This window comes from Gopherus flavomarginatus, chromosome 3, assembly GCF_025201925.1.
Source record: "Gopherus flavomarginatus isolate rGopFla2 chromosome 3, rGopFla2.mat.asm, whole genome shotgun sequence".
NCBI classification, from domain to species: Eukaryota; Metazoa; Chordata; order Testudines; family Testudinidae; genus Gopherus; species Gopherus flavomarginatus.
Window position 1 is genome coordinate 60,741,248 of NC_066619.1, and position 26,071 is coordinate 60,767,318.

Here is a 26,071-nt window from a genome sequence, read left to right on the forward strand (position 1 = left end):
GTTGAAAAAATCCGGTTTCCTGATTGGTCCTCTGGTCAGGTGCTTCAGGTGAAAGAGACATTAACCCTTAGCTATCTGTTTATGACAGGCTGGCTAGCATGGAAACAGGCACAGCTACAGCAAGAGCACAGGCAATCTGTTAGAATTACTAGGCAATAGTATCATGCCTACCCAGATGGTGACATTGAGCAGATCGGGGGGACCACTTCTCTTGTGAGCCTATATACTTGCCTTGGCATCACCTGGCTTGCCTGAACCATGGTTGTATGTTGTGGGGCCTATCACAAGATTTGCAGGTAATTGCCTCTGATGTCTCATCACACTCTCTGGTTTAGGGATGACTCATCAGACTTAAGCAGGCTCAGGCTCAGAGGTAACTCAGGGATGACTCATCACATACAGTTATACTGCTCAGCCTCTTCACAACCACCTGCACCATGGAAGGAAAGAGAAGCTCTGTGCACCTGTTCCCACACAGACAGCTGGCCTAGGGAGGGATATAAAGAGGTTCATGGTGCTACTGTACTGGCTGGAGCACAATCTAGCCGTGTGTGCTTTCTGTCTTGTTTACAATACAACCTTGCTTTTACCATCAGGTTACTTTTTTCCTCTGAAGGGTAATGGGCCTCTTCCCCAATATTTCTACTAAATCCTTGACAGTAGGATCAGTGTCTTTTACTAACATAAGTGAGCACATTTTGAGGAGTTCCATAAAAGAGTTTCTATCAGTTTATAATTAGTATGTTTTACTGAAGATAAGCTGTAATGGTATTTTGTTAAGACCGCATAGCTGAGAGGAAAATGGAATGTTTCTGCAAGAGCAAACTAATTAAAAGAAACCAGGTCCCATTCCTGGCTTTGGACTGCTTGGAGGGTGGAGAGATTAATTAAAGAACATCCACTTGCAACCAAAAATAGTTCTAGAACCAATAGCTTTGTTGCCTATGGTGCCTACAAAATGTCCTCTGTTGGAATAAAAGATGATCTATGGGAGGCTGTTTGAAGGATAGCAGTTGTTAAAAGACAGGCATATATCGTTCTTCACCTCTGATTTTTCCAAAACTCCATCTGTTCCAAATGTCATGAGCTTTATTATCCTAGAAGTTTTAGCACATTTCTGCTGTTTATTATTTGCATTCCAGTAGCACCCAGATGCTCTAATCAAGATAAGGGCCCTACTGACTAGCTGACGTACAAACAGATAGTGAGAAAGAGTGCCTGCCATGAAGGTTACAGTCTAATTTAATGCAATATGAGTAGAGCTGTTTGAAACTCTTTCTGTTCTATAGGAAATTCTGACATTTCAAAAAAGTTTTCATTCTCAATCAAAATAAAAACTAGAAATTTCTCACAGAATGGAAATTCAGAACATTTTTCATTTTTGAAACATTTAAATATTTGCATTCAATTTTTCTGAAACAAAATGGAGGTGCCAGCCTCCAGAGGAAGCCCTCTGGAGTTGGGGATAGTCTACTGATTTCATGCTGTGGAGTGAGGAACACAAGCCAGGATTCTCAGGGCTTCCCAGGCCCCTGCTATGAAGCAGGGAGCCTAGCCCTAGAGAGTCCTTTCCTCCAGCTGGAATCCCATGATTTCCAGGGTTCCAGTCTGGATCCAGGACCCTTGCAAGTCTTGCAATCCCCAACTCTGAAGTAGTCTGTATGGCAGAGCTGACCCAGAACCACAGATCCTGGGAGCCCAGACTCCCCCAGCTGACAGGAAACCAGGCAGATTTTTGTTGTAACCCTACCCAAGCAGTCTGGAACAGGTTTCTATTGAAACCCTGCCCGTGTTTTGGTGGAAGTTTGTCAAAGCCAAAATATTTCTGGGAAACATTTTGATGAATCATCATTTTCTGACAAAAAATGTTTTGTTGGAAAATTTCCAGCCAGCTGTAAATGAGAATGTTGCAAACAAACTAAAAGAATGGGAGAAGAGAAAATGTAAGTAACAGTGAGAGAAATATGTGGTTAACTCTAGCCAGGTGCACCATTCGCTGGCTTTGAGTAATTCAACATTTTTGTTTAAAGTTTTAAAATATAATAAATAAACAGAAAATGTACATGAGATCAGACTGCCCTACTGGTCACCAGTTATTTAAGGCATTGATTCTGCAAGGTACTTATGAATGTGTGGTAACTTTAAGCTTGTGAATAGTGCTACTGAGATCAATGAGATTACAGACATGCTTAATTTACACACATGCTTAAGTACCTTCTGAATTGGAGTTTGAATGAGTTTCTTGAAACCAGAAGAACAGAACTTTTTAAAATACTAAGGTATATTTTTACATAGATCATGCATATATTTTCCTTTTAAATTTCAATAGCTTTCATATTTCATGCAAGTAAAAATTATAATGGTTCAGACACAATGTGGCAAAACACACTGGGGTTTTCTTTTTCTTTTCATGACAATTAATGCTAAATCAAAATAAAAAGGTGCCTATACCCTTCCCAAGGATTAAAATAAACACATCTTACGGAAAACAGGGGGCAAGTCCCTGGATGTCACTGTAGGGCAGAGAGTACAGCTCAGGATCTGTGTGCAAAAGTGGCTTAAAACTCACCTTTGTTTTCTCCTAATCCTGCTGATGCTTCATGCAGGGGACTGGCTCTATACAGTATCAGCACTCTGTGAGAGATGCATTGACATATCCCAGGCAACAAAGGTTCCAAGGAGGTGAAAACACAGTTTAGAGTTCTTGTACTTCAGGAATGTCATGGACCCTATTCCCTACTACACCAGCAGGAGAGTGACTGTGTGTGTGTGTGTGTGTGTGTGTGTGTGTGTGTGTGTGAGAGAGAGAGAGAGAGAGAGAGAGAGAGAGAGAGAGGAGTGGCGTGAAAACCCCTATAGCCCTGTCTTGACAGGTAAAAAGGGTGTGTTTTTCAATTATGTTAATTCAAACATGACAGAAAGCCTTCTTAGTGTTCACTAAGATGCGGGCCAATACATTTAAGCCAAGTTAGCTGGCTATGTTGTAGCCTAGACTTCCTGTACCACACTCCAAGACAGCTTCAAATGAGTTAGCCTGCTTATTAATGAGTGGTAAGAGGACTTTCCTATCAAGCTAAGCTAACTCAGATGAGTTAGCCCATCAAGACAGGGCTATGTTAGTTGTACCCAACAGAAGTGTAACCCTTTGTCATAGGATCACCATGTTGGAGTGCACCCTCATGGTGTGGCATGGTCCTCTGGTTGCCCTATCCTTGGTTTTCCCTTCCCAGGTTCCTCAAGAATACTTCTCCAACATTCTCTTAGGGTAATAAGACCTAGGTTATTAGGTACTTGATTAATATGGACACTGCAAATCCCCAAATAAAATTCAATAACATAATTCAAAAGGTTCGAGCTCCACTTCCTTCTGTGACTCCAGGCTCTTTATCAGTCTCAGTCATCCTTCAGACTGGTGGGCTCTCGGGCTTACCCCAGAGTCCCCTTCTAGAGTTCAAAAATGCAAACAAAGCAACAGTGCAAACAATATCCAGCCACACTGGGCTTAATCACAGTCTCATGTCCCTCCCAGGTTCTTTCCCAGCTCCATGCCGCATGTACAGCACAGTGGCACTCCCCTGGGCCTTCCTCTTCCTCCAGAGTCTCCTCTTCCCACCACCTAGGCTTCTCCCTGTCTCCCTAGTCCCAGTGAGCCTCTGCAGAGCATTCTGCTCTCGGCAGCTTCTCTTTCAGGCAGCAAGAGTCCCACATTTAAGTGCTTTCTCTTGCTCTCTCTCTGCCCCACTCCTGACTGACTCTCAAACCCAACTCACCCAATCTCCCTCCCTCTAGGGCTCAGGGTCACTGACCAGACAGATGTGCTCTAGGTTCTTCCCTCTTAAAGGACCAGTGCCACCTGTGACATCCTTACACTTGGTGGTCTTTCCAGGAAAATTAGCATGGCTGTGGGGTCAGATTACACTAATGCGTTACCACGTGAGTGAATCTGGCCCTTAAACTCCTATATCTTTTACAATTATACTATCTCATAGAAGTAGAAGGGACCCTGAAATGTAATTGAGTTCAGTCCCCTACCTTCACTTGCACTGATTTTGTCCCAGATCCCTAAGTGGCCCCCTCAATAATTGAGCTCATAACGCTGGGTTTAGCAGGCCAATGCTCAAACCACTGAGCTATCTCTTTCCCCATCCTTGCTCTCCCTCAAGAAATGCATTAAGTATAAAATAAACAGTCTTTCTGACAAATCAGTGGTATCCCATTTAGCAATCATCATTATAAACCTCCATTGCTCTTATTCAGACTTAATTCCACTCAACAAACACCAAATGTTGCAAAAGTGCCTGCTCAGTACAAGATATTTTCCCTCGTTGCTTTCCCCCGCATTACATCTTGAGAGTCAGTGAGAAGAAAGCACTTCATATGGACTATACCTGCATTCTTCACTAATGATTTAGGGAAAACTTCAGCTTCAAATATGAATTAGTTTGGACTCTTAGGTTTATGAGGACAGAGTAGATTTGTGTAAGAAAAACATCTGAGTAAGATATTGTGAACATTTTCAGACTTTATTCAGACTGCTGATTACGTCTCTTTAGCTTTACTTTGTAAAGGTTAAATATATATATATATTTAACCTTTACAAAGTAAAGCTAAAGAGACGTAATATATATATATATATACACCTACTATGGAAGATGTAACTATCCCAGAGTTTTCCACTGGGTTGCTATTAAGTGAACTTTTGAAGATGGTACTGAGAATGATATTTCTTAAGGCTTGCCCACACGTTTATTTTGGAATAAGGAAGGCTATAAATTTAAAGCATTATACCTACTCCAGAGTAACTCCCCATATGGACACTCTTACTCGGGAATAGGAGTGCCTTTTTCCAGTTTATCTTAATTTACTTCCAAAATTTATCAGAAAAAGGCACTCTTATTCTAGCATAAAAGCATCACATGGGGAGCTATTATGGAATAGCTATTTCAGTCAATTTCCCTGTGTAGACAAGTCCTTATTTTGTCTGACTATACACTAACAAATTAATTAGATATTCTACACTGTAAAATAAATTTTGACAGAACAGGACAAACTAATCCAAGTATGCTGATTGACCTCCACCCACTTGACATATTATTAATATGGCTAGGAGCATGTATGCCTCATTTGCCAGCAAATTGCATCTACCATTTTAGGGAATCCCGCTATCCATGTTTCAAGCTTTAAAAGTTTAGTTGTGGTTTTAGAAGTGAAATCCAAAGCAGGGGAATATTGTTTTTACCCTCCAGCACTTCTTTATGATGTATAATGACTGTCTCAAGGTTAAAAACAGCTGCTTTTTCATTTTTATTTTTAACACTTTAGAAGTATCAGTGCCTCATTTCCCTCTCTTTGCTAGTTGACCCAGGCAAGATCTTTGGAAGACTATGAGATGTAGATATCATTTGAAATGGTCTAATGTCTGATCTACATTAGAAAAATGACCAGTCAGGGGAGATTGGATTAGATTAGCATCTCATGCAGCATCACTATTTAGGTCTTAAAATGATCTTACCAAGGTCCTTTGGAAAAGAGAGGTCACACTGGGTCCAACTCTCCATTTGTTTATATCACTGTAAATCAGGAGTAATTCTGTTCAACTCAATGGAGTTATACCAATAAAAAAACTCCTATGAGAGGAGATTGAGACCCATTGTGTGCTGATTGTAAGAACCAGCTCCCCCTGCCTAGGAAACGGAGCTACAGCTCAGGTCACAGCCCTACTAAGCTCTTGTCAGTATCCTCCAGCAAAGTAAGGGAAACAAGAACTGCATGCTGTCCCTGCCTGCAGGTATATGGGATCTTGGGGAGCAATTAGCACACAGCTGGGGTTCCAATTAATTTCTTTATTAAAGGAAAAAAAAGGAAGTGGTGGGAATTTAATAATGAAATACGATGGGATGGGGTGTATAGGGTGTTTACAATAGACAACGATGGGGGGGTTCTTATTGAACAGTGTAGGGAGTTCTAATAGTGGGCTACAGCAAGTGGGGTTCAGCACAATGGGATACAGTACAGTCAATAAGCAACTCTAGATACAGTGTGGAAATGCAAAGCGTACCCAAAAGAAATGCAAAATAAAATGGTAGCTTCTATATGAGTTAATAGCTAGATACACAATGTAACACAGTGGCATCAATGTAAATACAAAGTATATCAGAAAAGTGGAGGCAACCAATGGGGTGTTATAATTACAAGTAAAATGTGAGTTACAGTACAACAATACAATATCAATATAAAGGCTGGGTCAAGAAACGGGGGGTGGGGGTGAGTGATTAGTGGTATGCAGACGAGCGGCTGGAAGCAGCGAGAGACTCTGAAGCCCTGCAGGGTGAGGACAACTGAGCACTGTGATGGTGATCTTCGGTAGGGGAGGGGCAGTGGAGAAGTGTAAAGAAGGGCTAGAGAGAGGTTTAAGCAACAAGCGGACACCAAAAACAAAGGTAAAAAAAACAGCAAAGGGTTTGGGAAGTTTCACAGGGGGAGAAGCAGCAAGGGGTTTGGGAAGTTCAGAGGGTGATGCAGACGCAGGAGGGGAAGCAGCAAGGAGTTGGGAAGTTCGGAGAGAGTGCAGATGCGGGGGGAAAAGCAGCAAAGGGTTAGGGAAGTTATACAGGGGGAGAAGCAGCAAGGGGTTTGGGAAGTTCGGAGCGTGATGCAGACGCAGGAGGGGAAGCAGCAAGGAGTTGGGAAGTTCGGAGAGAGTGCAGATGCGGGGGGAAAAGCAGCAAAGGGTTATAACAGGGAGACACGGAGGAGCACACAGAGGGGGAGATTGGAGCGGGGGAAAAAACAGACACGGGAAAGTTCAGGGAGAGATCGGGACAGCAGGAAGGCGAATTTAAGCAGCAAAAAACCTTATCTATCTTAACCAACGACTAGGCAAAACAACAAATATCACAATTCTAAGCAAAGCTATAACAAGCAACTATACGGAGCAACAAAACAGTGAACTATAACAAGGCAGTTGAAACTTACAAGCTCTACAATCTTAACAAACTATGACTTATTAAACTAAAAAAAACAAGACCTATGGTGCACCTTATGCTATGAGGAGGTTACAGAGGGCAGAGTGGTATCTGTCCAGGACCCAGCTCCCAAGGAAGCCAAGGGATGGTGGCTACAGCGGTGGATACAGCTGAAAGCAGAGAGCCCCAAGGCAAAGCCCGCAGGAGCAGAGCTTAGCAGCGGCACAAACTTATTTTTACTGGCAAAGAGCCCTGGAGTTTAAGAGAGGTTTTAAGACACAGACCAAGGTTTAGCTTGAGCCTGTGTGCTGGGGAAACAGAGCCAGCAGCTAAAATAATAAAATAAAAGTATAGAAAGTTTTACAGAGGGATTCTAACCAGTCCCCAAGGCAGCAGCAAAGGCAGAAGCAGCAGCAACATCAGAAGAGGCAAGGAGGGCTCGGTACAGTCTCAATAATCAGGAGATCTCTCAGGTAGCTATTCGTTCTTCGTGGGGGGGGCGTTCAAAAAACGGGGGTATGCTCAAAAATAAAACGAGAGCGGAGAAAGGACCCCCCAGAACCCCTGGCTGATCAGACCAGGCAGCAATGCAGGAACCTTTCTGAGGTGTGTTTCAAAAATGTCTGATTTTAAAGGCAAACTTGGGCAGTTTCCCGCCAGTAATCCTGATAGGCTTCCTCTGTCACAGGGGAGGGGGCACAGGGAAAAAACTGAAGGTAAGCCCAGAGACATGCCTGGACATAGTCCTGTGCAATAGGTGACTCAAGAGCACATGAGGCCTATGACTCATGCCCAGGATCTTAAAAACACAATAGGTCTTGCAGCTCTGGACATTGCCTGCCCTACACCAAGCCCAGGCTCAATGAGGTGATAACAGGACTAACCCTTTGAACAGGGCAGTGGTCCCACTTAGCACGCTGCACAAGTGGCCATCCCTTTGAGAAGGGCAATGGCTCTTGTTAAACAACTTAAGGGGCCCTCCCTTTGAGAAGGGCAGTGGCCCTGGTAAACAACTTAACAGCCAGGGAAGGGCGGCCACAGGAGAACAGAAAACAAAATGGAGTCTGGGGACAGCTGTAAGAAACAGAATGGAATAGGGGATAGCTGTAACAGACACATGCTTCCGATGCAAAAAAAGTAAATATATAAAAAGTCTGGCTTTTTTACAATAGAGGAATGTTCATGAGTTCTTCCTTGCAGCCAATAAACAACAGCCTCAGGGACATCTAAAAAGCTTTTAAAAACTGGTTTTGTTGAAGGAGAATTTCAGATGAAAATACAAATTCTGACTATGACAGATATGAATATCAGATAACACAGCTGTACAGGGCTTATCATTGAAAATAGGACTTAACTATACTTACATTAGAAAGAAGCAGTGGATGGAAACATAGATTTTTCATTTCTCAGTTCACTGTTAAGATGGTTCTTGGAGCATTGTCTGCACTTGAACTGTTTTGTTTTCAATAAAAGCATGCATTTTAAAGCTTTTTAAAGCATGTTAAAGCATTTTTAACTTTAAAGATGTTGGGAGCAATGTGCTTTTAAGTCTAAGCCCCATGGCATGGTGGATGAGGAGACGCTCCGCCTCAGTGGGAGCAGCATGCCTGAGAAAGGCACAATTTCTTTGTGGAAGCACCCACTAAAGCAGCCTCTGCTACAGTCACTCAAAAGGGACAGCATGTATCCACTGCACGCCACACAAAAAGTTGGGTGCTGAGGTGAGAGGCCGGGTCCATGGCATAGTTTTGGGAATCTTCCCCTTCTTTGGAGAGCCTATCACCACTAACCTGAGCAGTCCTTCATAAGTCTGAATTTGGATGGAACTAGGGAAGAGGCTTCCTGAGCTCTGATCTCTATCATCTAACCTACACAGGGTTAGATACATTTGGACCGCCACATGGCATCTGTAATATACTGGCAAACTCAGGCTGGAAAATGTCCGAAGTAGTATTATTTATAACATTGTGGTGTTTATGCTTTTAAAATAGTTTCTCAAGTGGCCTTCAGCTTCTTGTCTCCACTGCACCAAGGTATGTCCTGCTGTGTAACACAGCATTTTCACATTATTCCTGTCTACCTCACACGTAACAATTGCTGTTTTAAGGGAGTGACTAGGCAATAATAGAGCAACATCCTTTCATTTCTAACTGCTACTCATCAAGATACAGGTTCCCCAGCTTTCTAGTCATTTAATGTATGCATAAGAGGGATTTTTTTCCAGTTATCACTAAACAATTATTGTAACAATGTTTAATTCAGCAGAAAGTGCTACACAAACTCTTTTCAAGGTGACAGTTCTTTATCTTCTGAGGCAAGAGGGGTCTGTATGGAATAAACTTTTTTTAGGTGTTCCACCATAGCTTTTTCTTCCTCTGCCAGAGCTCCATCTTCTTTCATCTCCCATCTGAAAGAAAATATACTTTTGTTAGTTCCCTTGTATTTTTCAAATAAGTCATTAAACAAACTGATAAAAAAATTCAACATAGACACCATGTGTTTATTGCCAAACGTATTGTGTTAACTGAAATTTCTGAACCACACTACATATGAACAGAAAAATCACACCCTATGCAAGCCTTCTGGCATTTAAACTGCCAAATCTCTGACAAGCTTCCTCCTATGTCTATGCCCCAGCATTTTCCCTTTCAGTTTTGTATCACACCTTAATAGCAAATTGACCAGAAGCAGTGCAAAACTGACAGAGAGAGGTGGAGTAGCTAGCATGTGTTTTTGAGATGGAGGTTGGCATATACTTCCCAGAGTTAATTACTGTAAAGTGAAAATCGGATAGCACAGGATTCTCTATTCGTGAACAGTACAGCAGGTCATCATGCTGTTAAAGTGGTACTAATGAATTTAAAGAGCTGCCTTACAAAATGGCTTAGTTTTTTGAAAATGTCACATACACTGTCGCCTCTAGAAGTGACACAAGCATCTCCCCTTTTCCTCATATGGGATGCTCACTCTAACCTACCATTAGCTACCCCCATTAAAATTAATGCAAAACTGCCATTGACTACAAGAGGAATTGGGATTGGATCCTGGGTGAACAACAGAGCACCCTAGATAGAAAATATATTTTTTATTACATTTATGCATCTCTTTTTACTACATTCTCTCTCTGTATGTATGTTTTTATTATCAGTGACACATAGGCTTATTTTAAGAAATATTATTCATATTTTATAATATTACTTTTCATATCATTATTAGGAACATCTGCAGGGAATGACTGTGCAGATAGTTATTTTTATTTAGCACCATTCATATTTCAGCATCAGTTATTGTAAGACACAAAGAAGGACATTCAAACATATTTATTAGTTTATTAAGCAGAATTGAATTTGCTGATGATGGGGCAAAATTTTACTTAAGTCCCACAAACCACTCCACAGAAACAGGGTTTTTTTTTAATATGATAACATGTAAACACCATTTTACCTTCACTTCTAAGAACAGCAACAAACATCTCCATTATGAAGATTAAGAGTATTTAATAGTTCCTACAGACCTATTGAAAACCTCTCCAATAATTGTCATGACTATAGCATTCAACTGCACTGAGAACCCCTCTTCCTCCAAAAATCTCCAGAAGGCCTACCTGTTCCACTAACACTGTAGCATTACATCTCATTCTGGGTCTGATTCTGTTCTCATGTACACCAATTTTATACTGAATTCCACTGACATGAGGGTAATTATTCCCAATTTATGCTGATGTACGTAAGGATGGAATACGGCCCTCTGTCTTTGTTGTAACAAGTTGTGCTTTTAGAATAAGTTGTTTGGACCAGGGACTCTATTTAGTCTATTTTACTATAGTGCCACATCCATTTGCAATGCCATATAAAAGTGATGATAGATTCAATTCCTAAATGTTTCTGGTATGATATCAGTAGCAAAATGGTGACCTCTCCATGCTCCCCCGTCCCGCCCCCCCCGGGGTGGCTCTAAACATTTTGCCATCCCAAGCATGGAGGGTCCACTGGTCCTGGAGCTTTGGTGGACCTCCCACAGGCACGAAGGCACCCTGCCTGCTGCCCTAGCGGCGACCGGCAGAGCGCCCCCCGCAGCTTGCCGCCCCAGGCACACGCTTGGAGAGCTGGCGCCTGGAGTCGCCCCTGCCCTCCCGCCAGCACTTCGACTGAGGTGAATACAGGAAATTCAAACTTCTCCTTTTCAGTTTCTGTCTGATTGGCTGTAGTAATATAATGACTTAGCACTTATTCAACACCTTTCATCCACAGACTATTATTTATTATTTGTATTATGACAGCACCTAGGGCCCCCAATCATGGATCACATGCTAGGCACTGTACAAACAAACAACGTAATGACAGTTCCTGCACCAAAGAGCCTATAATGATATCTCAAAACACTTGACAAAGGTGGGTAAATAACATGATCACCACTTTTTACACATGGGAAAACTGAGGTATAGAGAATTTCAGTGCTGAAGGTCACACACAGAATCAATGTCTGTACCAGGAAGAGAATTCAGATTTCCTGACTGCTAATAAATACTGTCTACACTGGCCACTCTGTCCTCTGTAAAAAGATACAATATTTATCTGAAAGTCCCACTGACTTCAACGAGAGTTGCATGTGCATATCTGAGGGCAGACTGATACAAAATGACTGCAGTGAATTGATATGCATTGTGAAGATGTATCTTTACTGCCAGAGAGGATTAGAAATTTCATTTTAAAAATAAAAATGTAAGGTCTAGTGAACATAGTAAAATCTAGAGAAACTGTGCAGGAGATCTTAGATCTCAGGATCTCATGGACAGCAGGAGTAGATGACCCTCTAAGCAAAGATCATGATATCATGCAAAGTTATTACTAAAAATGGGTAAACAATACACATATGAATAACTGTTTCAAAACAAAGTTTTTCAAAGCATTTTCTGAAGCATTAGTGGTAAAGAGTTCCATAATTAGTAATCCAATAAAACCAAGTATAACATATACCTTACAGAATTCTGTATAAAAAAGACAACCATTGCCAAATTATCCTTACCCTTGAAGGAAGAATGTTTTTGTGGCTAAGGTACATGATGAAGACTCAGGAGAGCTAGATAATATTCCCAGTATTACCACAGACTCATTATGTAACCTGGATAAACCACTTAATCGCTGTGTCCCTCCTTTTCCCCACCTATATAATAATATATTTCATCATAAGGAGTTGTGATGTTTTATTCATTATTTATAAGATGCTGAAATACTGCTGTGATGAGGTCTATAGAAATGCCAATAAATAAAATATACGTTCTATTGATTACCACCATATACAAAGGCAAAACAAATTACAAAAACTGTAAAATGCAGAAAAATTACTTTTGCATTTTACAGATTGTGATATGTTTTATTTATCAGTGTCAAAACAGATTCTAGCTGTTAATAAAATCATTAATTGATTCTTGATTAAGCAGGATATTGACTAATTAAACTGCCAAGGAAATAAGGCTAACTCTAAGAAAAAGCAGAACATAAAAAGCGGTCTGATGTTTGTTCTTTTTTGCATGTGTATGTAAGCCACACATCTCCCAGGGGTAGTGTTCTGTCCCAACTAGTGGCAAAGAGACCACTTAGAGAGAGAGAAAGAAATTGAGTCTGCTCTACAGCCTTAGTTAATAGTCAGTTAGCTTTTAGCTTATGGAGTAGAGACTCATGCACTTAGCTCCTGAGGCCCCAGGTTCGATCCTGAGGACCGGGGTCTGTCTGTGTTATATGCTTTACTGCGATTTAATACTTTACAAATACTCCGCAAAATGATTATTGTATAAATAATGTTATGAGCTGGATGAAACCTTGTTATTAATTGCGTTAAAACCTCATTCAAACTGATGTATGAACGCATCCTTCATTTAAGACAGCTAAAAGATTGTTAAAGTTCTCAATCTGTGGTCCCTGGACCTCTGGGAATCCAACAGACTGTGTCTAAGATTTCCATTTGAAATTTTTTAGGGATCTACAAATGAAAAAAGGTTGTGAACCACTGAGTTAAGGGAACACATCTCTGTGTTTGGAGAAGCAGGACTTGGTATATTCCTTGTATATAATAAAATTGCATCACAGAAAAGACTAGACTCCATCAATTTCTACTTTCAATTGGAACGTCACAGGGGTCTGAAGTTTGACTAGCTGCTCAGGTTGAAAAGGTGCAGCACTAATTACAAATTAGGAATAAAACAAATATTATCTAAATAAACATTTTAATGACTGGATTTAGTCACTGAGATTGTGCACCTTCCATCTCTCTGTTTCATTGTTAAATGTACATATTTAAGGTAATTTAACTAAATTTTATGCACATGAAATATTTGAAAACATTGAAACCCAGTGATGATTACTTATACCTCTTAGTGTAACTAAACATAGTTAGTGACATTGAAGGACACAGAGATTTTCAAAACTGTGTGCCTAAAGTTTGGCCTGATTTTCAGCATTGCTGAGCACCTGCCGCTCCCATTAACTTTAATTATAAACTGTTTAGGTGCCTAAATGTGGATTTAGGAACTTTACATTAGAAATCACAGTTTGAAAATCTTGGCCATAATTCTGAAAGTCAGTTTGGGCCAAATCCTGAAAGGTGAGTAATGCCCCTTTCTTCTTGTGTAAAGGAGCTCTACTGTGGATTGACTAATTCTCACAATGGTCTAGCTAATGCAAGTCGGGGGGTTCAAAATGGCTCTTCAGCTGCTCCATGACTGCAGCCCATGAGCTGCGGAAGAGATGAAAATCAATGGGAACCAATGTTAGTCAGTGGGATTTAGGCTCCTAAATGCCTGAATCAATTCTGAAAATAAGATTTAGGCTCTTAAATCAGTTAGACAATGCCTAAATATCTTTAAAAATCTGTGTGAAAACTCTTGGGAATAGGTTTTATATAGTCCTTGAACAACGGGGTCCTTGTCTCAAGCTTCTGATGGGGTAAAGACAATCCTCATCTGGATCTCAACAGAACCAAAAATTTTCAGCTCCACTGGAGACAACCAACCTCTGATGAAGGTCAGGCTCTGAGAGTGACTAATGTGAAGTGTGACTGTTACAGATAGCCTTGCTTTTAAGAGATTATATGGGCATGTCTTGCACAGAAGCAATCCTAACAAGCTTTAACTAAGTTTTTGTTTGTGGGAATATATTTTTATAATGAGACAATACCGTCTGTTTACCTGAGGGACAAGAACAATAAGAATCTTCTTTGGCTATCCCTCGATGCGAGGATGATATCTGCAAAGGGGATTCATTGGTGGGTTTTTAAGTGACCGAGGAGCCCAATTTGTGACCTGCAGATTTTCCCACAGAAGTGACAGGTGTAATCTTGGAGAAGACACAGTTGTTGGCTGGACTGTTGTGCCCTTTCTTTCCTCCTTTGTCACTTCTCTGTCTCATGAGCACATCTGTTCTCCTCAAAGCAGGCTGTAGCTTGGTGTATGGTGTGGTGCCACACTATGTCCTGTTCTGCGCCAAGTCCTCGCAGTTCATTGGGTTGATGTCTCCCTTTTTAAGGTGTACTTTCAATATGTCTTTGAAGGGCTTCCATTGCCCTCCGCGAGCCTTTCTTCCCTGACTTACCTGAGAGAAGAATACTTGCTTCGGGAGGCGAGTGTCAGGCATATGTACACAGTAGCCAGCCCAGTGGAGTTGGTGTTTCATGACCTGTGCCTTTGTACTGCTGATGTTCACTGCAGAGAGAATGCTGATGTTAATGTGTCAGTCTTCCCAGCCGGTCCAGAGAATCCTCCTGAGGCAGTGCTGCTGGAACTACTCCAGCCACTTGAGAAGTTGTCTGTAGGTTACCCAGGTCTGACATCCATAGAGGAGGGTGAGGATGACAACTGCCTTGTAAACCAAGTTCTTGTTGCCTGTTTGCCTATCATTAAAGGCTCGTTTGAGTAGTTTTCCAAAGGATGCACTGGCATAGCGGATCCTATATTAAATTTCCATGTGAATGCTGGCTCTTTGGGAGATGTGGCTGTCAATGTATGGAAAATCGTCCGCATTTTCCAGGGGTTCTCCACTGATGGTGACTTGTGGAGTATGAAGAGTAGTTTGCGCAGGCGAGAGCTAGTAGAGTACCTTGGTTTTCCCAGTGTTGAGAGAGAGACCCAGGCTGTGATAGGCATCTGCAAAAAGATTTAGGGCACTTTTTAGGTCGGCCTCTGTGTGTGCGAAAATGATGCACTCATCTGCATACTGAAGGTCGGTGATGCCAAATCTCGTGATCTTAGATTTTGTTTGGAGATGTCGGAGATTGAGGAGTTCACCATCCATACAATACTCAATCCCGATTCCATCAGGAAGGTGGTCAAGGATGAGAATCGGATCATGGCAAGGTAAATGGAGAAGACCATTTGTTGGACCAATGACCCAGGCCTGCTTGACACCAGTGTGAATGATGAATGGTTAAGTCTCTGAGCCGCTGCACAGAAAGGTGGTACTCACCCCATTATGGAGTAGTCTGATGATGGAAATGAATTTCTGTGGACAGCCAAACCTACCCAGTATCTTCCATAGGGCATCACGACTGATATAGTCGAAGGCCTTGGTTAGGTCAATGAATGCCATGAACAGTTCCTGGTGTTGCTCTCTGCACTTCTCTTGAATCTGTCATGCCACGAAGATCATGTCAGTTGTGCCTTGGGATGGTCTGAAGCCACACTGCGATTTGGTGAGGAGTTCCTCTGCAAGGGGGAGAAGGTGGTTTAGTAGGATCTGGGCAAGGATCTTTCCTGCGATGGAGAGGAGGGCAATACCTCTATAGTTCTCGCACAAAGATTTGTCCCCTTTCTTGAATATTGTAACAATGTTGACATTCTTAAAGTCAGGTGGAATTTCTTCACAGGTCCAGAGTTGGCAAAGTTTGTGTCGGAGCATTGTTCCACCATCTGTAAAAAATCTCAGCTGGGATGCTATCTGGGCCTGGTGCATTGTGATTTTTTGTCTGGGTGATGGCTTGTCAGACTTCCTCAGAAGATGGGGGATCAGCAAGGTGTTCCATTGCCGAGCGTTGTGGAATAGACTCAATGGTGTCTTCAGAGACCATGAATTTGTGGTTTAGTAGGTTCTCAAAGTGCTCCTTCCAGCATTGTTTAATGGCCACATTGTCCTTGAGGAGGGGGGGGCCATCCTGGGAACATAAAAGAGTTGGGCCTTTGGAGCTTGGCCCATATATAGTTTTTGTCGCTTGAAAGAAGCTTCTCATGTTATCTTGGTATATGAAACCCAGGATATCAGAAGCCTTCTCTTGCCACCACTTGTTTTTGATGTCACATAGCTTCTTTTGGACTTTGGCTTTAAGTAGATGATAAGCCTCATGTTTTCATTGGTTAGAGGAATTATTTTGCCAGTTACAGAATGCAGTTCTTTTCTGTTGAATTAATGCTAGGATTTTCTCTTTTTTTTCATCAAACCAGTCTTGGTACCAATGAGTGGAATAGCCTATAGTTTCAGCATATGCACTGTGAATGCTATTTTTAAGTTGATCCCAGTACTCTTGAATGTCAATAACGTTATCAGGCAAGTTAGAGAATTTCTCAGAAGCTGTTGCTGGAACATCTTGCAGCTGGCTTGGTCCTGAAGTGCTTTGACGTTGTACTGCTTTCGCTTAGCCGTTAGGTGTTTGCGGTGTGGTGGAGTGAGCTGCAGCTACATGACTGATCTTACTAATAGATGGTCTGTCCAACAGTGATCTGTACCTCTCATGGCTTGTGTTATACAGACATCAGTGTAATCTTGAGCTCTGACCAGGGCCGCCCAGAGTGGGAGGGGCAAGTGGGGCAATTTGCCCCAGGCCCGGCGGTGGTCTGGGTCTTCGGCAGCATTTCGGTGGTGGGGGGCCCTTCAGTGCTGCCAAAGACTCCCCGCTGCCGAAATGCTGCCGAAGACCCAAACCGCAGCTGGGTGAGTACAAATGCCGCAGCTCCTCTGCTTTGCCCCAGGCCCCCTGAATCATCTGGGTGGCCCTGGCTCTATAATATAGTGAAGGAGGTACCAGTATTTGGACCCAGGATATTTCCAGGTGGTCTTAAATTTGTTACTCTGCCTAGAGATGGTATTTGTGATGAGCAGGTCATACTCCACACGTTTGTTGAAGAGAATACTATTGGGGTTTACCATTCCTTCTTTGCCTATTGTGCCGCTCCAGAGTTGGGTGTCCCATCCGACTCTGGCATTGAAATGTCCCAGGCAATAATAAGAATACCTAATAGAAAGTGAAATTAAGTGGACAAACTGTGACTGAGTTGAGTAGTTCTCACTCAAAATTAACCAATACACACTCTTTCTGGTACACTGAATTCACAGTTTATATCAGCATCTATAAAATGGTAAGCATCCAATAATATTTTATGTATTTTTATTTATTTAGATTAAAATGATGCCTGCATAAGGCACTAGATGCCTAAAATATAACTAATAAGACAACAAAAATGACAGCAGCATTAAGACTATCTTTCAAACAGGAACTAAACATCTCTTTTCCTCCTCTTTGTTGTTTTGAGGAGCATACTCAGTCTTGTCCAAAACAGTTATCAAAACCTACCAAACAATAAAGTTCTGATTGCTGATCCTGCACTTCAATTTTACACCAGTCTAAGTTATACTGATATAAAAGTTATACTGATATATAAGTTATTTCAGGACATAACCCATTTTTGCATTCATTCATAATCTGATGGTCACAAGCATGCATTTTTCCTTTAATCACCGGGCATTCCTCTCTATGACAGATCACTGAAAGGATCAACCAATATAACCATCAACAGGATTAGGAGGCTTAATGTTTGTCTGAAATCATGACGGTTGATATTCACACAATCAATGCCCCAAAAAAAGGATAGAACACTCTGTATATGGTTTAATCAGGCTGAAACTTTATTATTAGATATCTGGGACTACCCAGTAGATAACAGTTTACAGTGCAGGTAACTCCACGATTATTTCAATACCTACCTGGTGGCTTCTGTCAGTCCTCACTTTTTCCATCCAGGTCCCAGCCAGCCCACTGCTGGGACCTTACCATTCCTCCCTTGAATGAGGGCTAAGGTGGGCTATAAAGGGGGGGAGCCAAGGCCCCGCTGTTCTGCTCCTTTACCAAACACTTCCTTTAAGTCCTTTACCAAGCCATTTATGTGGTCACTGTATCCCCTGTCTACAGAGTACCTGCACTGGACATCTGCCCCACATACTCAGTTGCGACATCATAGCTTAACTCCCTTCCCTACTCACTCTGACAAAGCCTTCTGGATCCCGCTGTGGGGAAGGCAAAACCCCCACTCCCACCTGGCCAATCTGGTGAGGGAAAAGAAAGGAGCAGCTAGCTTGATGCCCACAGCAGGTCCTAATCAAACCTGGTATTTTGTCACTTCTAAGGGTGGGTGCTGCTCTGTCTGGCCTGGGGAAAAGGAGGCTTCTCTCACTGGGCATGCCCTTTATCAACTCCCTGCTCTTCTATTCCTTGCGGGATGAGTCAGCATCACCATGCTAACCTGCTCTGCTTTTCCAGCAGCATCCGCGCCTCTTTCTTCCCCATACCCTTAAAGATCAAGGGTCACCCCACTTAAATTGCAGTGTGGTCAAATCTCACACAGCACACAGTTCCTCAATTACCCAAGTAAGAAACACTTTACCAAAAGCAATTAAATATATTCTTAATAGACCGATATAAGATGCATGTCCATGAACAAAGTTTTGCAATAATTAACATGTTATTATCCCATTTAGATATGACTTTATTGCCACATTTCAGCACAGTGAAGTATTAATATTAGCTACTGTGAATTACTATTATGATTGCCGGCCTCATCCTCAGATTTATGATATGATTATAAGTTATAACATCTGGTCATGTAAGTAGCCTGTGCAGTTACTTGTGCAAGCTACCCAGATAAATGCTCTTAAACAGGGGGGCTGTCCTTTTCTTCTTCCCCTAATGCATCAAGGAGCCTCTTCAAACCCAGGAAGAAGTAGTGTAATCATTAATTTGAATTTATGGCACTTAGAGTCATTCTGAAACACCACTTAACTTGTCTGATTGATTCATTTTAATTAATATGATTTGTTACATATTTTTAAGTAGAAGAGTTGTCTGCTCAGAAAGAATGCAACTAAAAATGCTACCAGAAAACATTTAAATTAGTTCTGCTTGAGGTACAACACAAATAGAAGTATGGCAGTCTATGCCAATGGAAGCTTAACTTACCTAAAACACTAGCTTAGAGGATTCTCTCTATAGGTATTGTCTTCATACTTGTCAGTGCATTTCACTGAAGAATTTGTAAAGTCTTTAAACCAGTTCAAAAAAGTTAAAAATATCATGTTTTCCATACATTATGTGGTTAAATTTGCCATTACTTGACCATATTTATTAACAGGTTAGAGAGACACCAGGTCTCTCTCTCACTTTCTCAGATATTTGCATTAGTGTAAGCTCAAAGTCTTATTACAAAAACCCTAATGGACAACAGAAGTCAAGGCAAGAATCTATGTTTGTTTTTCCAAAAAGGATGAAAATAATGCCTTTGTGTTCAAATGAAGGAAAGGATTCAACATTTACAACTCCAGAATTGTCCAAAATGGAACATGTTTCCACTAGCATATCACAAATGCATGACAATTGTTTTGGCAGTAATAGCTGGCACAAATTCAACCATGCAATAGCTAGTCAACTAATATGAATGTGAATGAAATTACCATCATGAATTACTTGCAAAATACTGGCTCCATCAGCTGAACAGCCAATGTGCAACCTCTGTTATTTCAAATTAATAGCAATGTGGCTTTTAGAGAAGACTTTCAAATATATAGTTGGCACATATTTTATTTTGGGTTGCCTTAGAATTTTGTAAGATTAAATTAAACCAACAGTCCAAAAGGTACTAGAGGGTTTGAACCAATTCATGATACAATTATCTAAAATTTTGTTTGCAGCTCACATTACCATAATAAGATGAGTGTTAGTGTTCTGTAAATGTAGTAAAGCCAATTTTATAGTCAATCTGCAATTAAAAAAATTAAATTTAAAGGAGAATATTATGAAGTACCAATGGTTTTTTTGAAGATTTATGACTAGATTTAGAAAAACAAATTGAGCAAAATTTCAAGCTCACTTGAGTCTAGCATCTTTAAAATGGAACCAAATCCTTTGAAAAGTTCAATTAAAGTACGTTTTTTAAATAAAGTGATAAAATGAGATGGTTAATCAATGCCTCTGCCACCAGAAAACCATCAGTCTCTAGGAGACTGGTATTATCACAGCTATGTACATAGGTTACTGCAGAAACCTCAACACACGATAAACAGAGATAGCAGCAAGGAGAAAAGTATCAAGTTTAGGACTGAAAATAAGCATAGAAGGTCTGCCTGCAAAAATCTTCCTTGAAGGACTGGGGCCTTAGTGAATAAAATGTGTTCATTATACAGTATTCTAAATAATTTCCTATTTTAAAATCTTTTCACATTAGCGTTGTGTAACATTAAAAGGTATAACTCCTGAGTGGCCTGTCCCTACGTAGGATTTTTCAGAAGCACTTTGTGATTAACTTTAAGAAATGATAATTTAGTCTTACAGATCTGAAGACTTTGCACAGACATACATTTTGTAAAAATATATTCATTGCTATAAAATACGTATAGCAGTTACAGCAAAGTAAAGTTTTAAAAATAGAGATGGGACTGATATAAACTTAGGGTATGTCTACACTGCCCTACAGTTCAAACTAAGGGAGTAGTTTGGACTACATTAGTGCAAACTCAAGACGTTTAAGTTCACATCAGTAGCATCCACATGGAAGAACTACAGTGCAGCACTTTTATGTGCATGGCTATTCACACACCCCACAGTCTGAACGGGGGGCAGTGTCCACATGCCCTTAGATAACACATTACTGGGTGCACTTGAACAAAGAAAAATATTAACATTTCCTTCACATTCAGCTCTCCTGTATGTTGGATATATAGTTAATGTAGTATAATCCTATTCATGTTTTTTTCTGCTGAATACAACACAATGCTTCAGTGGTCAGATCAAATAGTCATTGAACTCAGTGGAGTCTTACCCAATGTGGACTACCCAGATTGTCACCCAAGACACGGGGTGGGGAGTGGAGCGCAGGCTCCATGGACTGCTGTTTCTCACATAGGCAAGTGAGCAGAGAGGGACTGTGATGGAACCTACTTATCCTGCACTAGTTTATAAGGGGTTAATCACACTCTGTGGGCCAAGAAGGTCACACCCGCTCATCCCTGCTAGGCGTGCTCCAGCTGGAACCCGGATATAAAAGGGAACAGCTCAGCTCATTCTGGGCTGACTGCTGAAGGGAGCAGAGGTGTGTTGCAGGTTCTTGGGGAGGGACTGCTAGTGCTTCAGGATGCAGAGGCTAGCCAGCCCCTAGCCACCCGATACCACAGATGGAGGAGAGACCGTGGAACCCCTGAGACTACCAGCCACAGAAGAATGGGTAGGAAATAGCCCAGGAGGACTAAGCAATGATCTTATTGAGGTACCAGGCTTTGACTCTGCATGTTCTGGAAGGATCTCTGCTGAGTTGGTGGCGGATACCCCTGCTGCAGACAGGGCCTTGGGCTGGGATCCAGTAAAATAGGGAGGGCCTGGGTACCCTAGCTGCAGCCCACCCTACTCTAGCCACTAGGCTACATTGCCCTGCCACAAAGGGTGGTCCCATTGACTCTGACCACTAGGTCACAGACTCCAGCCAAAGGGCTGCTGCACTGACCCTGACCATTAGGCCACACTCTGTTGGGAGCCAGGACTACTGTGGTTGCTGGGGAGTCTAGGCCATTTGGGCCGTCACAGTTCTACTTCAATTCCCACATAAACTGACCCCTGCTTATGGCATGGAGCTACCCCGCAACAGGGACAAAGACTTTTTCCAGACACACTTAATGCTCTGCCTAATGGTCTGACTCTGAGTCACAGTTCCTTCCCAGGTCTCCTAGGGCAGTTCCCCAGAATGTCCCTTATGCAGGATGAGTATCAATATTTCAACTTACGTATAGCTATACATGGCTAACGCTCACAATATTTTCTCTCTCTCTGCTATTCTGAATTATAAAAGCTAAGGGGACAGTAAAAGGTTTTGCAATGACCCCAAAATAAATGTTTTACAATGTATTTTTAAAGCCCATGCATGGCAATTTAGTGTGCATACATTTAATACATGATGCCATATTTGCTCGATTGACTTTTGTTTGCTATATTGCGATGAAGAGGTGTAAATTGCACCTATACGCCTATGCAGACACTTGAAACTATAATATGTATTCTATTTAAGTGTTTGTTACAGATAACAAGGAAACATTTGCAATTAATACCAGAGTCGTAGCATATTAAATCAAAATATTCATAAACACATTCATATCCAGATAAAATTGACTCAAAGTTAAACTTACACAGGTTTTACCTATCACAGATTTACATCCTTTATGTTAGAATGTATTAAGGAGATTATTTAAAAATAGATTATTTTATTAGTTAATTTGGGAACAGTTTCTGATTTTTGTTTTGTTTATGATTTTATATTCTTGGTCAAAATAAATAAAGATTAAAAGAAATATAAAATTGTTTAAAGCAAATGTCATTTGTGACAGAGTAAGAATTTATAGAATTGGCGTAAAGTACAAGACATAATTCTTTAACACAAATGCCCATAGAGCTATTAAACATACTTGTTGGTTTCATGAAGACTCTAAAAGATAGAAGCCTTGATATGTTCCAAAGATCATAAAGCACAATATTAAAAATCGGTAAATTTTGGGATTTCCATTTTCTAAGGATCACCCTTTCTTATTCTCTCAAATTGCTGTAGAACAGTTTGCACTGATACCTAGTACTTTCAATTCATTCAATAATCCTAGCTCATATAATCTTGAGGACAGGCTGTATATTGGTGTGTGCCACTTTTGATCAGCCTCTGTGTTTAGAGTTTGGTAATTTATGACAACAAAATGTAAGATAAATATGTTGTTGACATCTGTATTATCTGTCACACATTATTAAGCCAGGAATCTAGTAATAGCATCTTACTGTGAAAACACACTAAAGAATTAAATGGAAGTACAGTTGTTGCCACCGAAAATTTAACTTTTCTCTACAGTTTCCAAGCAAGTACCATAGTCAGGACCATCTCTAGGCACCAGCAAATCAAGCACATGCTTAAGGTGGCACAATTCCAGGGGCGGCATTCCAGGGGGAGGGAGGGCGTTGCTTCGGGTGGCAAAAAAACCTAGAACCAGCCCTGACCATAGACCACATTGTAAGTAGAGGGAAAATCTGGTATCTCAGGCCCCATTGTGTGGTAACTGTTGGCAAATTGTGACATTTTAATTGTACATCTGTACTTTGGACAGTATGAAATCCATGTTTCCAATCCTCTACATAGCTATTTTATTATCATTATTGCTATTTGTCAAACAATATGCTTGATACTGGACAAACAAAGTGGAATACATAATTCTAAATCTAATCTAATCTAAACTCACCTAATCTAAATCATACACAGACAGTACCATTCAGACATCATAGCTCTGGATAAATAGTGAAACTACAAGCAGAGCAAGCTTTTAAAATTTAAGGTTTGGATGAAAACAGCAAGCACAAGCCAGTTCTAGCTAAGCATAACGTAAGAAGGCAAGAAGACAAAGGAAGTGGGGAAGGATATGAAAGAGGGGTTTTGCATTCAACTTAAATTTCCATTAATCTTTCATTATATGTTTCAGAAAATATGCTGTGCAATTGAACCACATGGTTTATGCAAATATATCTTTATTGCTAATTTTCTTAATTAAGTTGTTTTGCCGTAATTTTCCAGTGTTTGTCTGAATGGTGCACTTTAATAATTGATAACTGGAATATGACAGTGGTAGAAGATAAACAACAAAAATATGCAATTTTTTGGCCACAAACTAAATCCATCACTGTAAAGATGTTTATAGAAGACTATATTTTTCATATGTGAGTGCTAAAGTTAAGGAAGCATTCCAGACAGAAAGTACAGATGAACTGGTTAGGTCATATTTTATCAGTGCTTCTAATCATGGTAATACAAACTCTGAAGTGTTGAAGATTAACTTCTTTCTCAGATGAGTAGGAAGATGTTTGTGTTGTGGGAATGTAAAAAGAGTCGTGTGTCCCCCCCCAAAGATACCAAATCTTTCTCTATGCTGGCACATAATTATGATAAAGGAGTTTTATTAGCCATGTGAAGAGTGAAGGAGGCACTTGTGAAGATGGTACTAGTGTTCTTTTAAAATAATCTGTACATCTCAATAGTGGAAAAAGGCAAGTGAAGCCATTTCTCAATGTCTTTTTTCCCCAACTGATTCAAAATGAAGTTAAAATGAAGCAAAAATATTTTTTGCCAGGCTCGGGTCTTTGGGATTAATCCTGCAAGCTCTCCACAGGCTTGTGTGGAACTCTCATTGAATTCAGTGAAAATTTCCTCAGATTTGCAGAAACCACCCCATTATCCATAAATATTTGATATCCTTCTGTATCTGAAATAGAAATTGTGTGGAATCTGGTCTTTTTGATATGTCTAGTGTTTGAGACTTCTCTAAGTTATAACAATATCCTCTGTATGTTAATTAATTCAAGAGCCATGGGACTGAGGAAACAAGATCCTTATGCTGCATGACTATATCATCAGCAGCATACACATTTGAATTTATGCTTTCTCAACAACAGTAATGCCTTCAGTCATAACACCATCTCTAAGAGTTTGTCTTCATTAAAGAAAAAAGAGAAGGCACCTTCTTCTTGTTCCCTTCTCGATGGAATATAGAAGAAATATTAAACTGTCCACAGGATAGTTTTACAGACATTTCACCTAGAATAAAAATAGCAGCCTAAATCGAAGTTTATGAAAAACTGCCAATATAGCCATTTGTCCCTATCAATGGTATTCTCTGCAACTAACTGCAATGTGTTTGTGGGGAAATCAGTGTGATGAGATGCCATTTTTTCTATGTATTACCAACTAATGAAGCATTTTTGGTGCATTATCTCTTCCTTTCATAAAACCTATTTATGAATATGAGAGAGAGTTTAGTATCTTCCAGTCACTTAAGCAACAATGTTGTCAATGATTTGCACAGTATATTTAACCGTGAGGTGGGGAAAAATCTTAACAGCCAGTGTCCAGTTTGTCATTTTTTTAGCAAAGTAATTAGAGTAATACATATATCTCAAAGCATCACTCATGCCTCAGACAGTTCTGAAATAGTGAAGGGAATAGTAGGTTAGGAAAGGTATTTGCAAGTCTACAGGAAAGCCATCTCAACACAGTGCTTTATCTGACTTAAGTCTTGAATAGCTCTTTCAGTTTCCATGTGGGAAAATGTTTTAGCTGTGTGACCTTTCTGCTCTAATGACAGTGAATTAAAGGAGACATCTCCAATAGTTTGCTCAAATTATATTTGGTCAAAAGAATTTTCCAAAGCCTGAGAGAAATGTTTAAACTTCTTATTAAAATCTAGAGATTCATTTATAATACATTCTTTTTTCTTGAAAACTGTTTAATTCTTTTTGCCTGTAATTTCACTGCTTTAACTCTTCTTAATATTTCTCTTTAATCCTGTTGAGCATAAACACACTGTCCTGAAAGAAATACAGAGTGGGAAAGCAGTCACATATCATATCTATTGCACTATCCCTTAGACCATTCCTACGAGTCTGCGTCAAATGTATATGGGAGCTTTAAGTAGCGAGGGCTTCGCACTGGATCTTTTGAGATGACACCTTGATGTCTCTCTCATATCTGGCATTCTTGTGGCAAAACAAAACTGTCCATCTACAGTGGGACAAATTACAGAGACCAATTATAACTGCAGCTTGCACCCAGCTGCGATAAGCATGATCACTAACCCACATCATATTCAAAAGCAAATGTAAAAGACACATACACGTACACAGTCTACTCCCAAAGTCTTAACAACAAAATTAAACTAAAAGTAAATCACTCAGTTCTTCCTAGAAGATGAGAAGAAAAGGAGGAGGAGGAGAGAGAGGAATTATTATTATAGTTTATATTTTAAAATCTTTGGAAAGTGCTCAGATGCTAAAGAGTTGAATGCTAC

General features: G+C 40.5%; 1 protein-coding gene across 5 annotated transcripts in view; it reads right to left on the reverse strand.

The window, feature by feature from the left end:
* Window positions 1–7,886: 7,886 nt before the first annotated feature.
* KIAA0825 (KIAA0825 ortholog) overlaps window positions 7,887–26,071 on the reverse strand; it is a 392,242-nt gene continuing 374,057 nt past the window's right edge. For all 5 annotated transcript variants that reach the window (XM_050943864.1, XM_050943863.1, XM_050943867.1 and 2 more), the window contains one exon: window positions 7,887–9,372. In XM_050943864.1, the coding sequence (XP_050799821.1) occupies window positions 9,252–9,372 (121 nt within the window). In that variant the 3' untranslated portion in view covers window positions 7,887–9,251. The remainder of the gene's footprint in view (window positions 9,373–26,071) is intronic.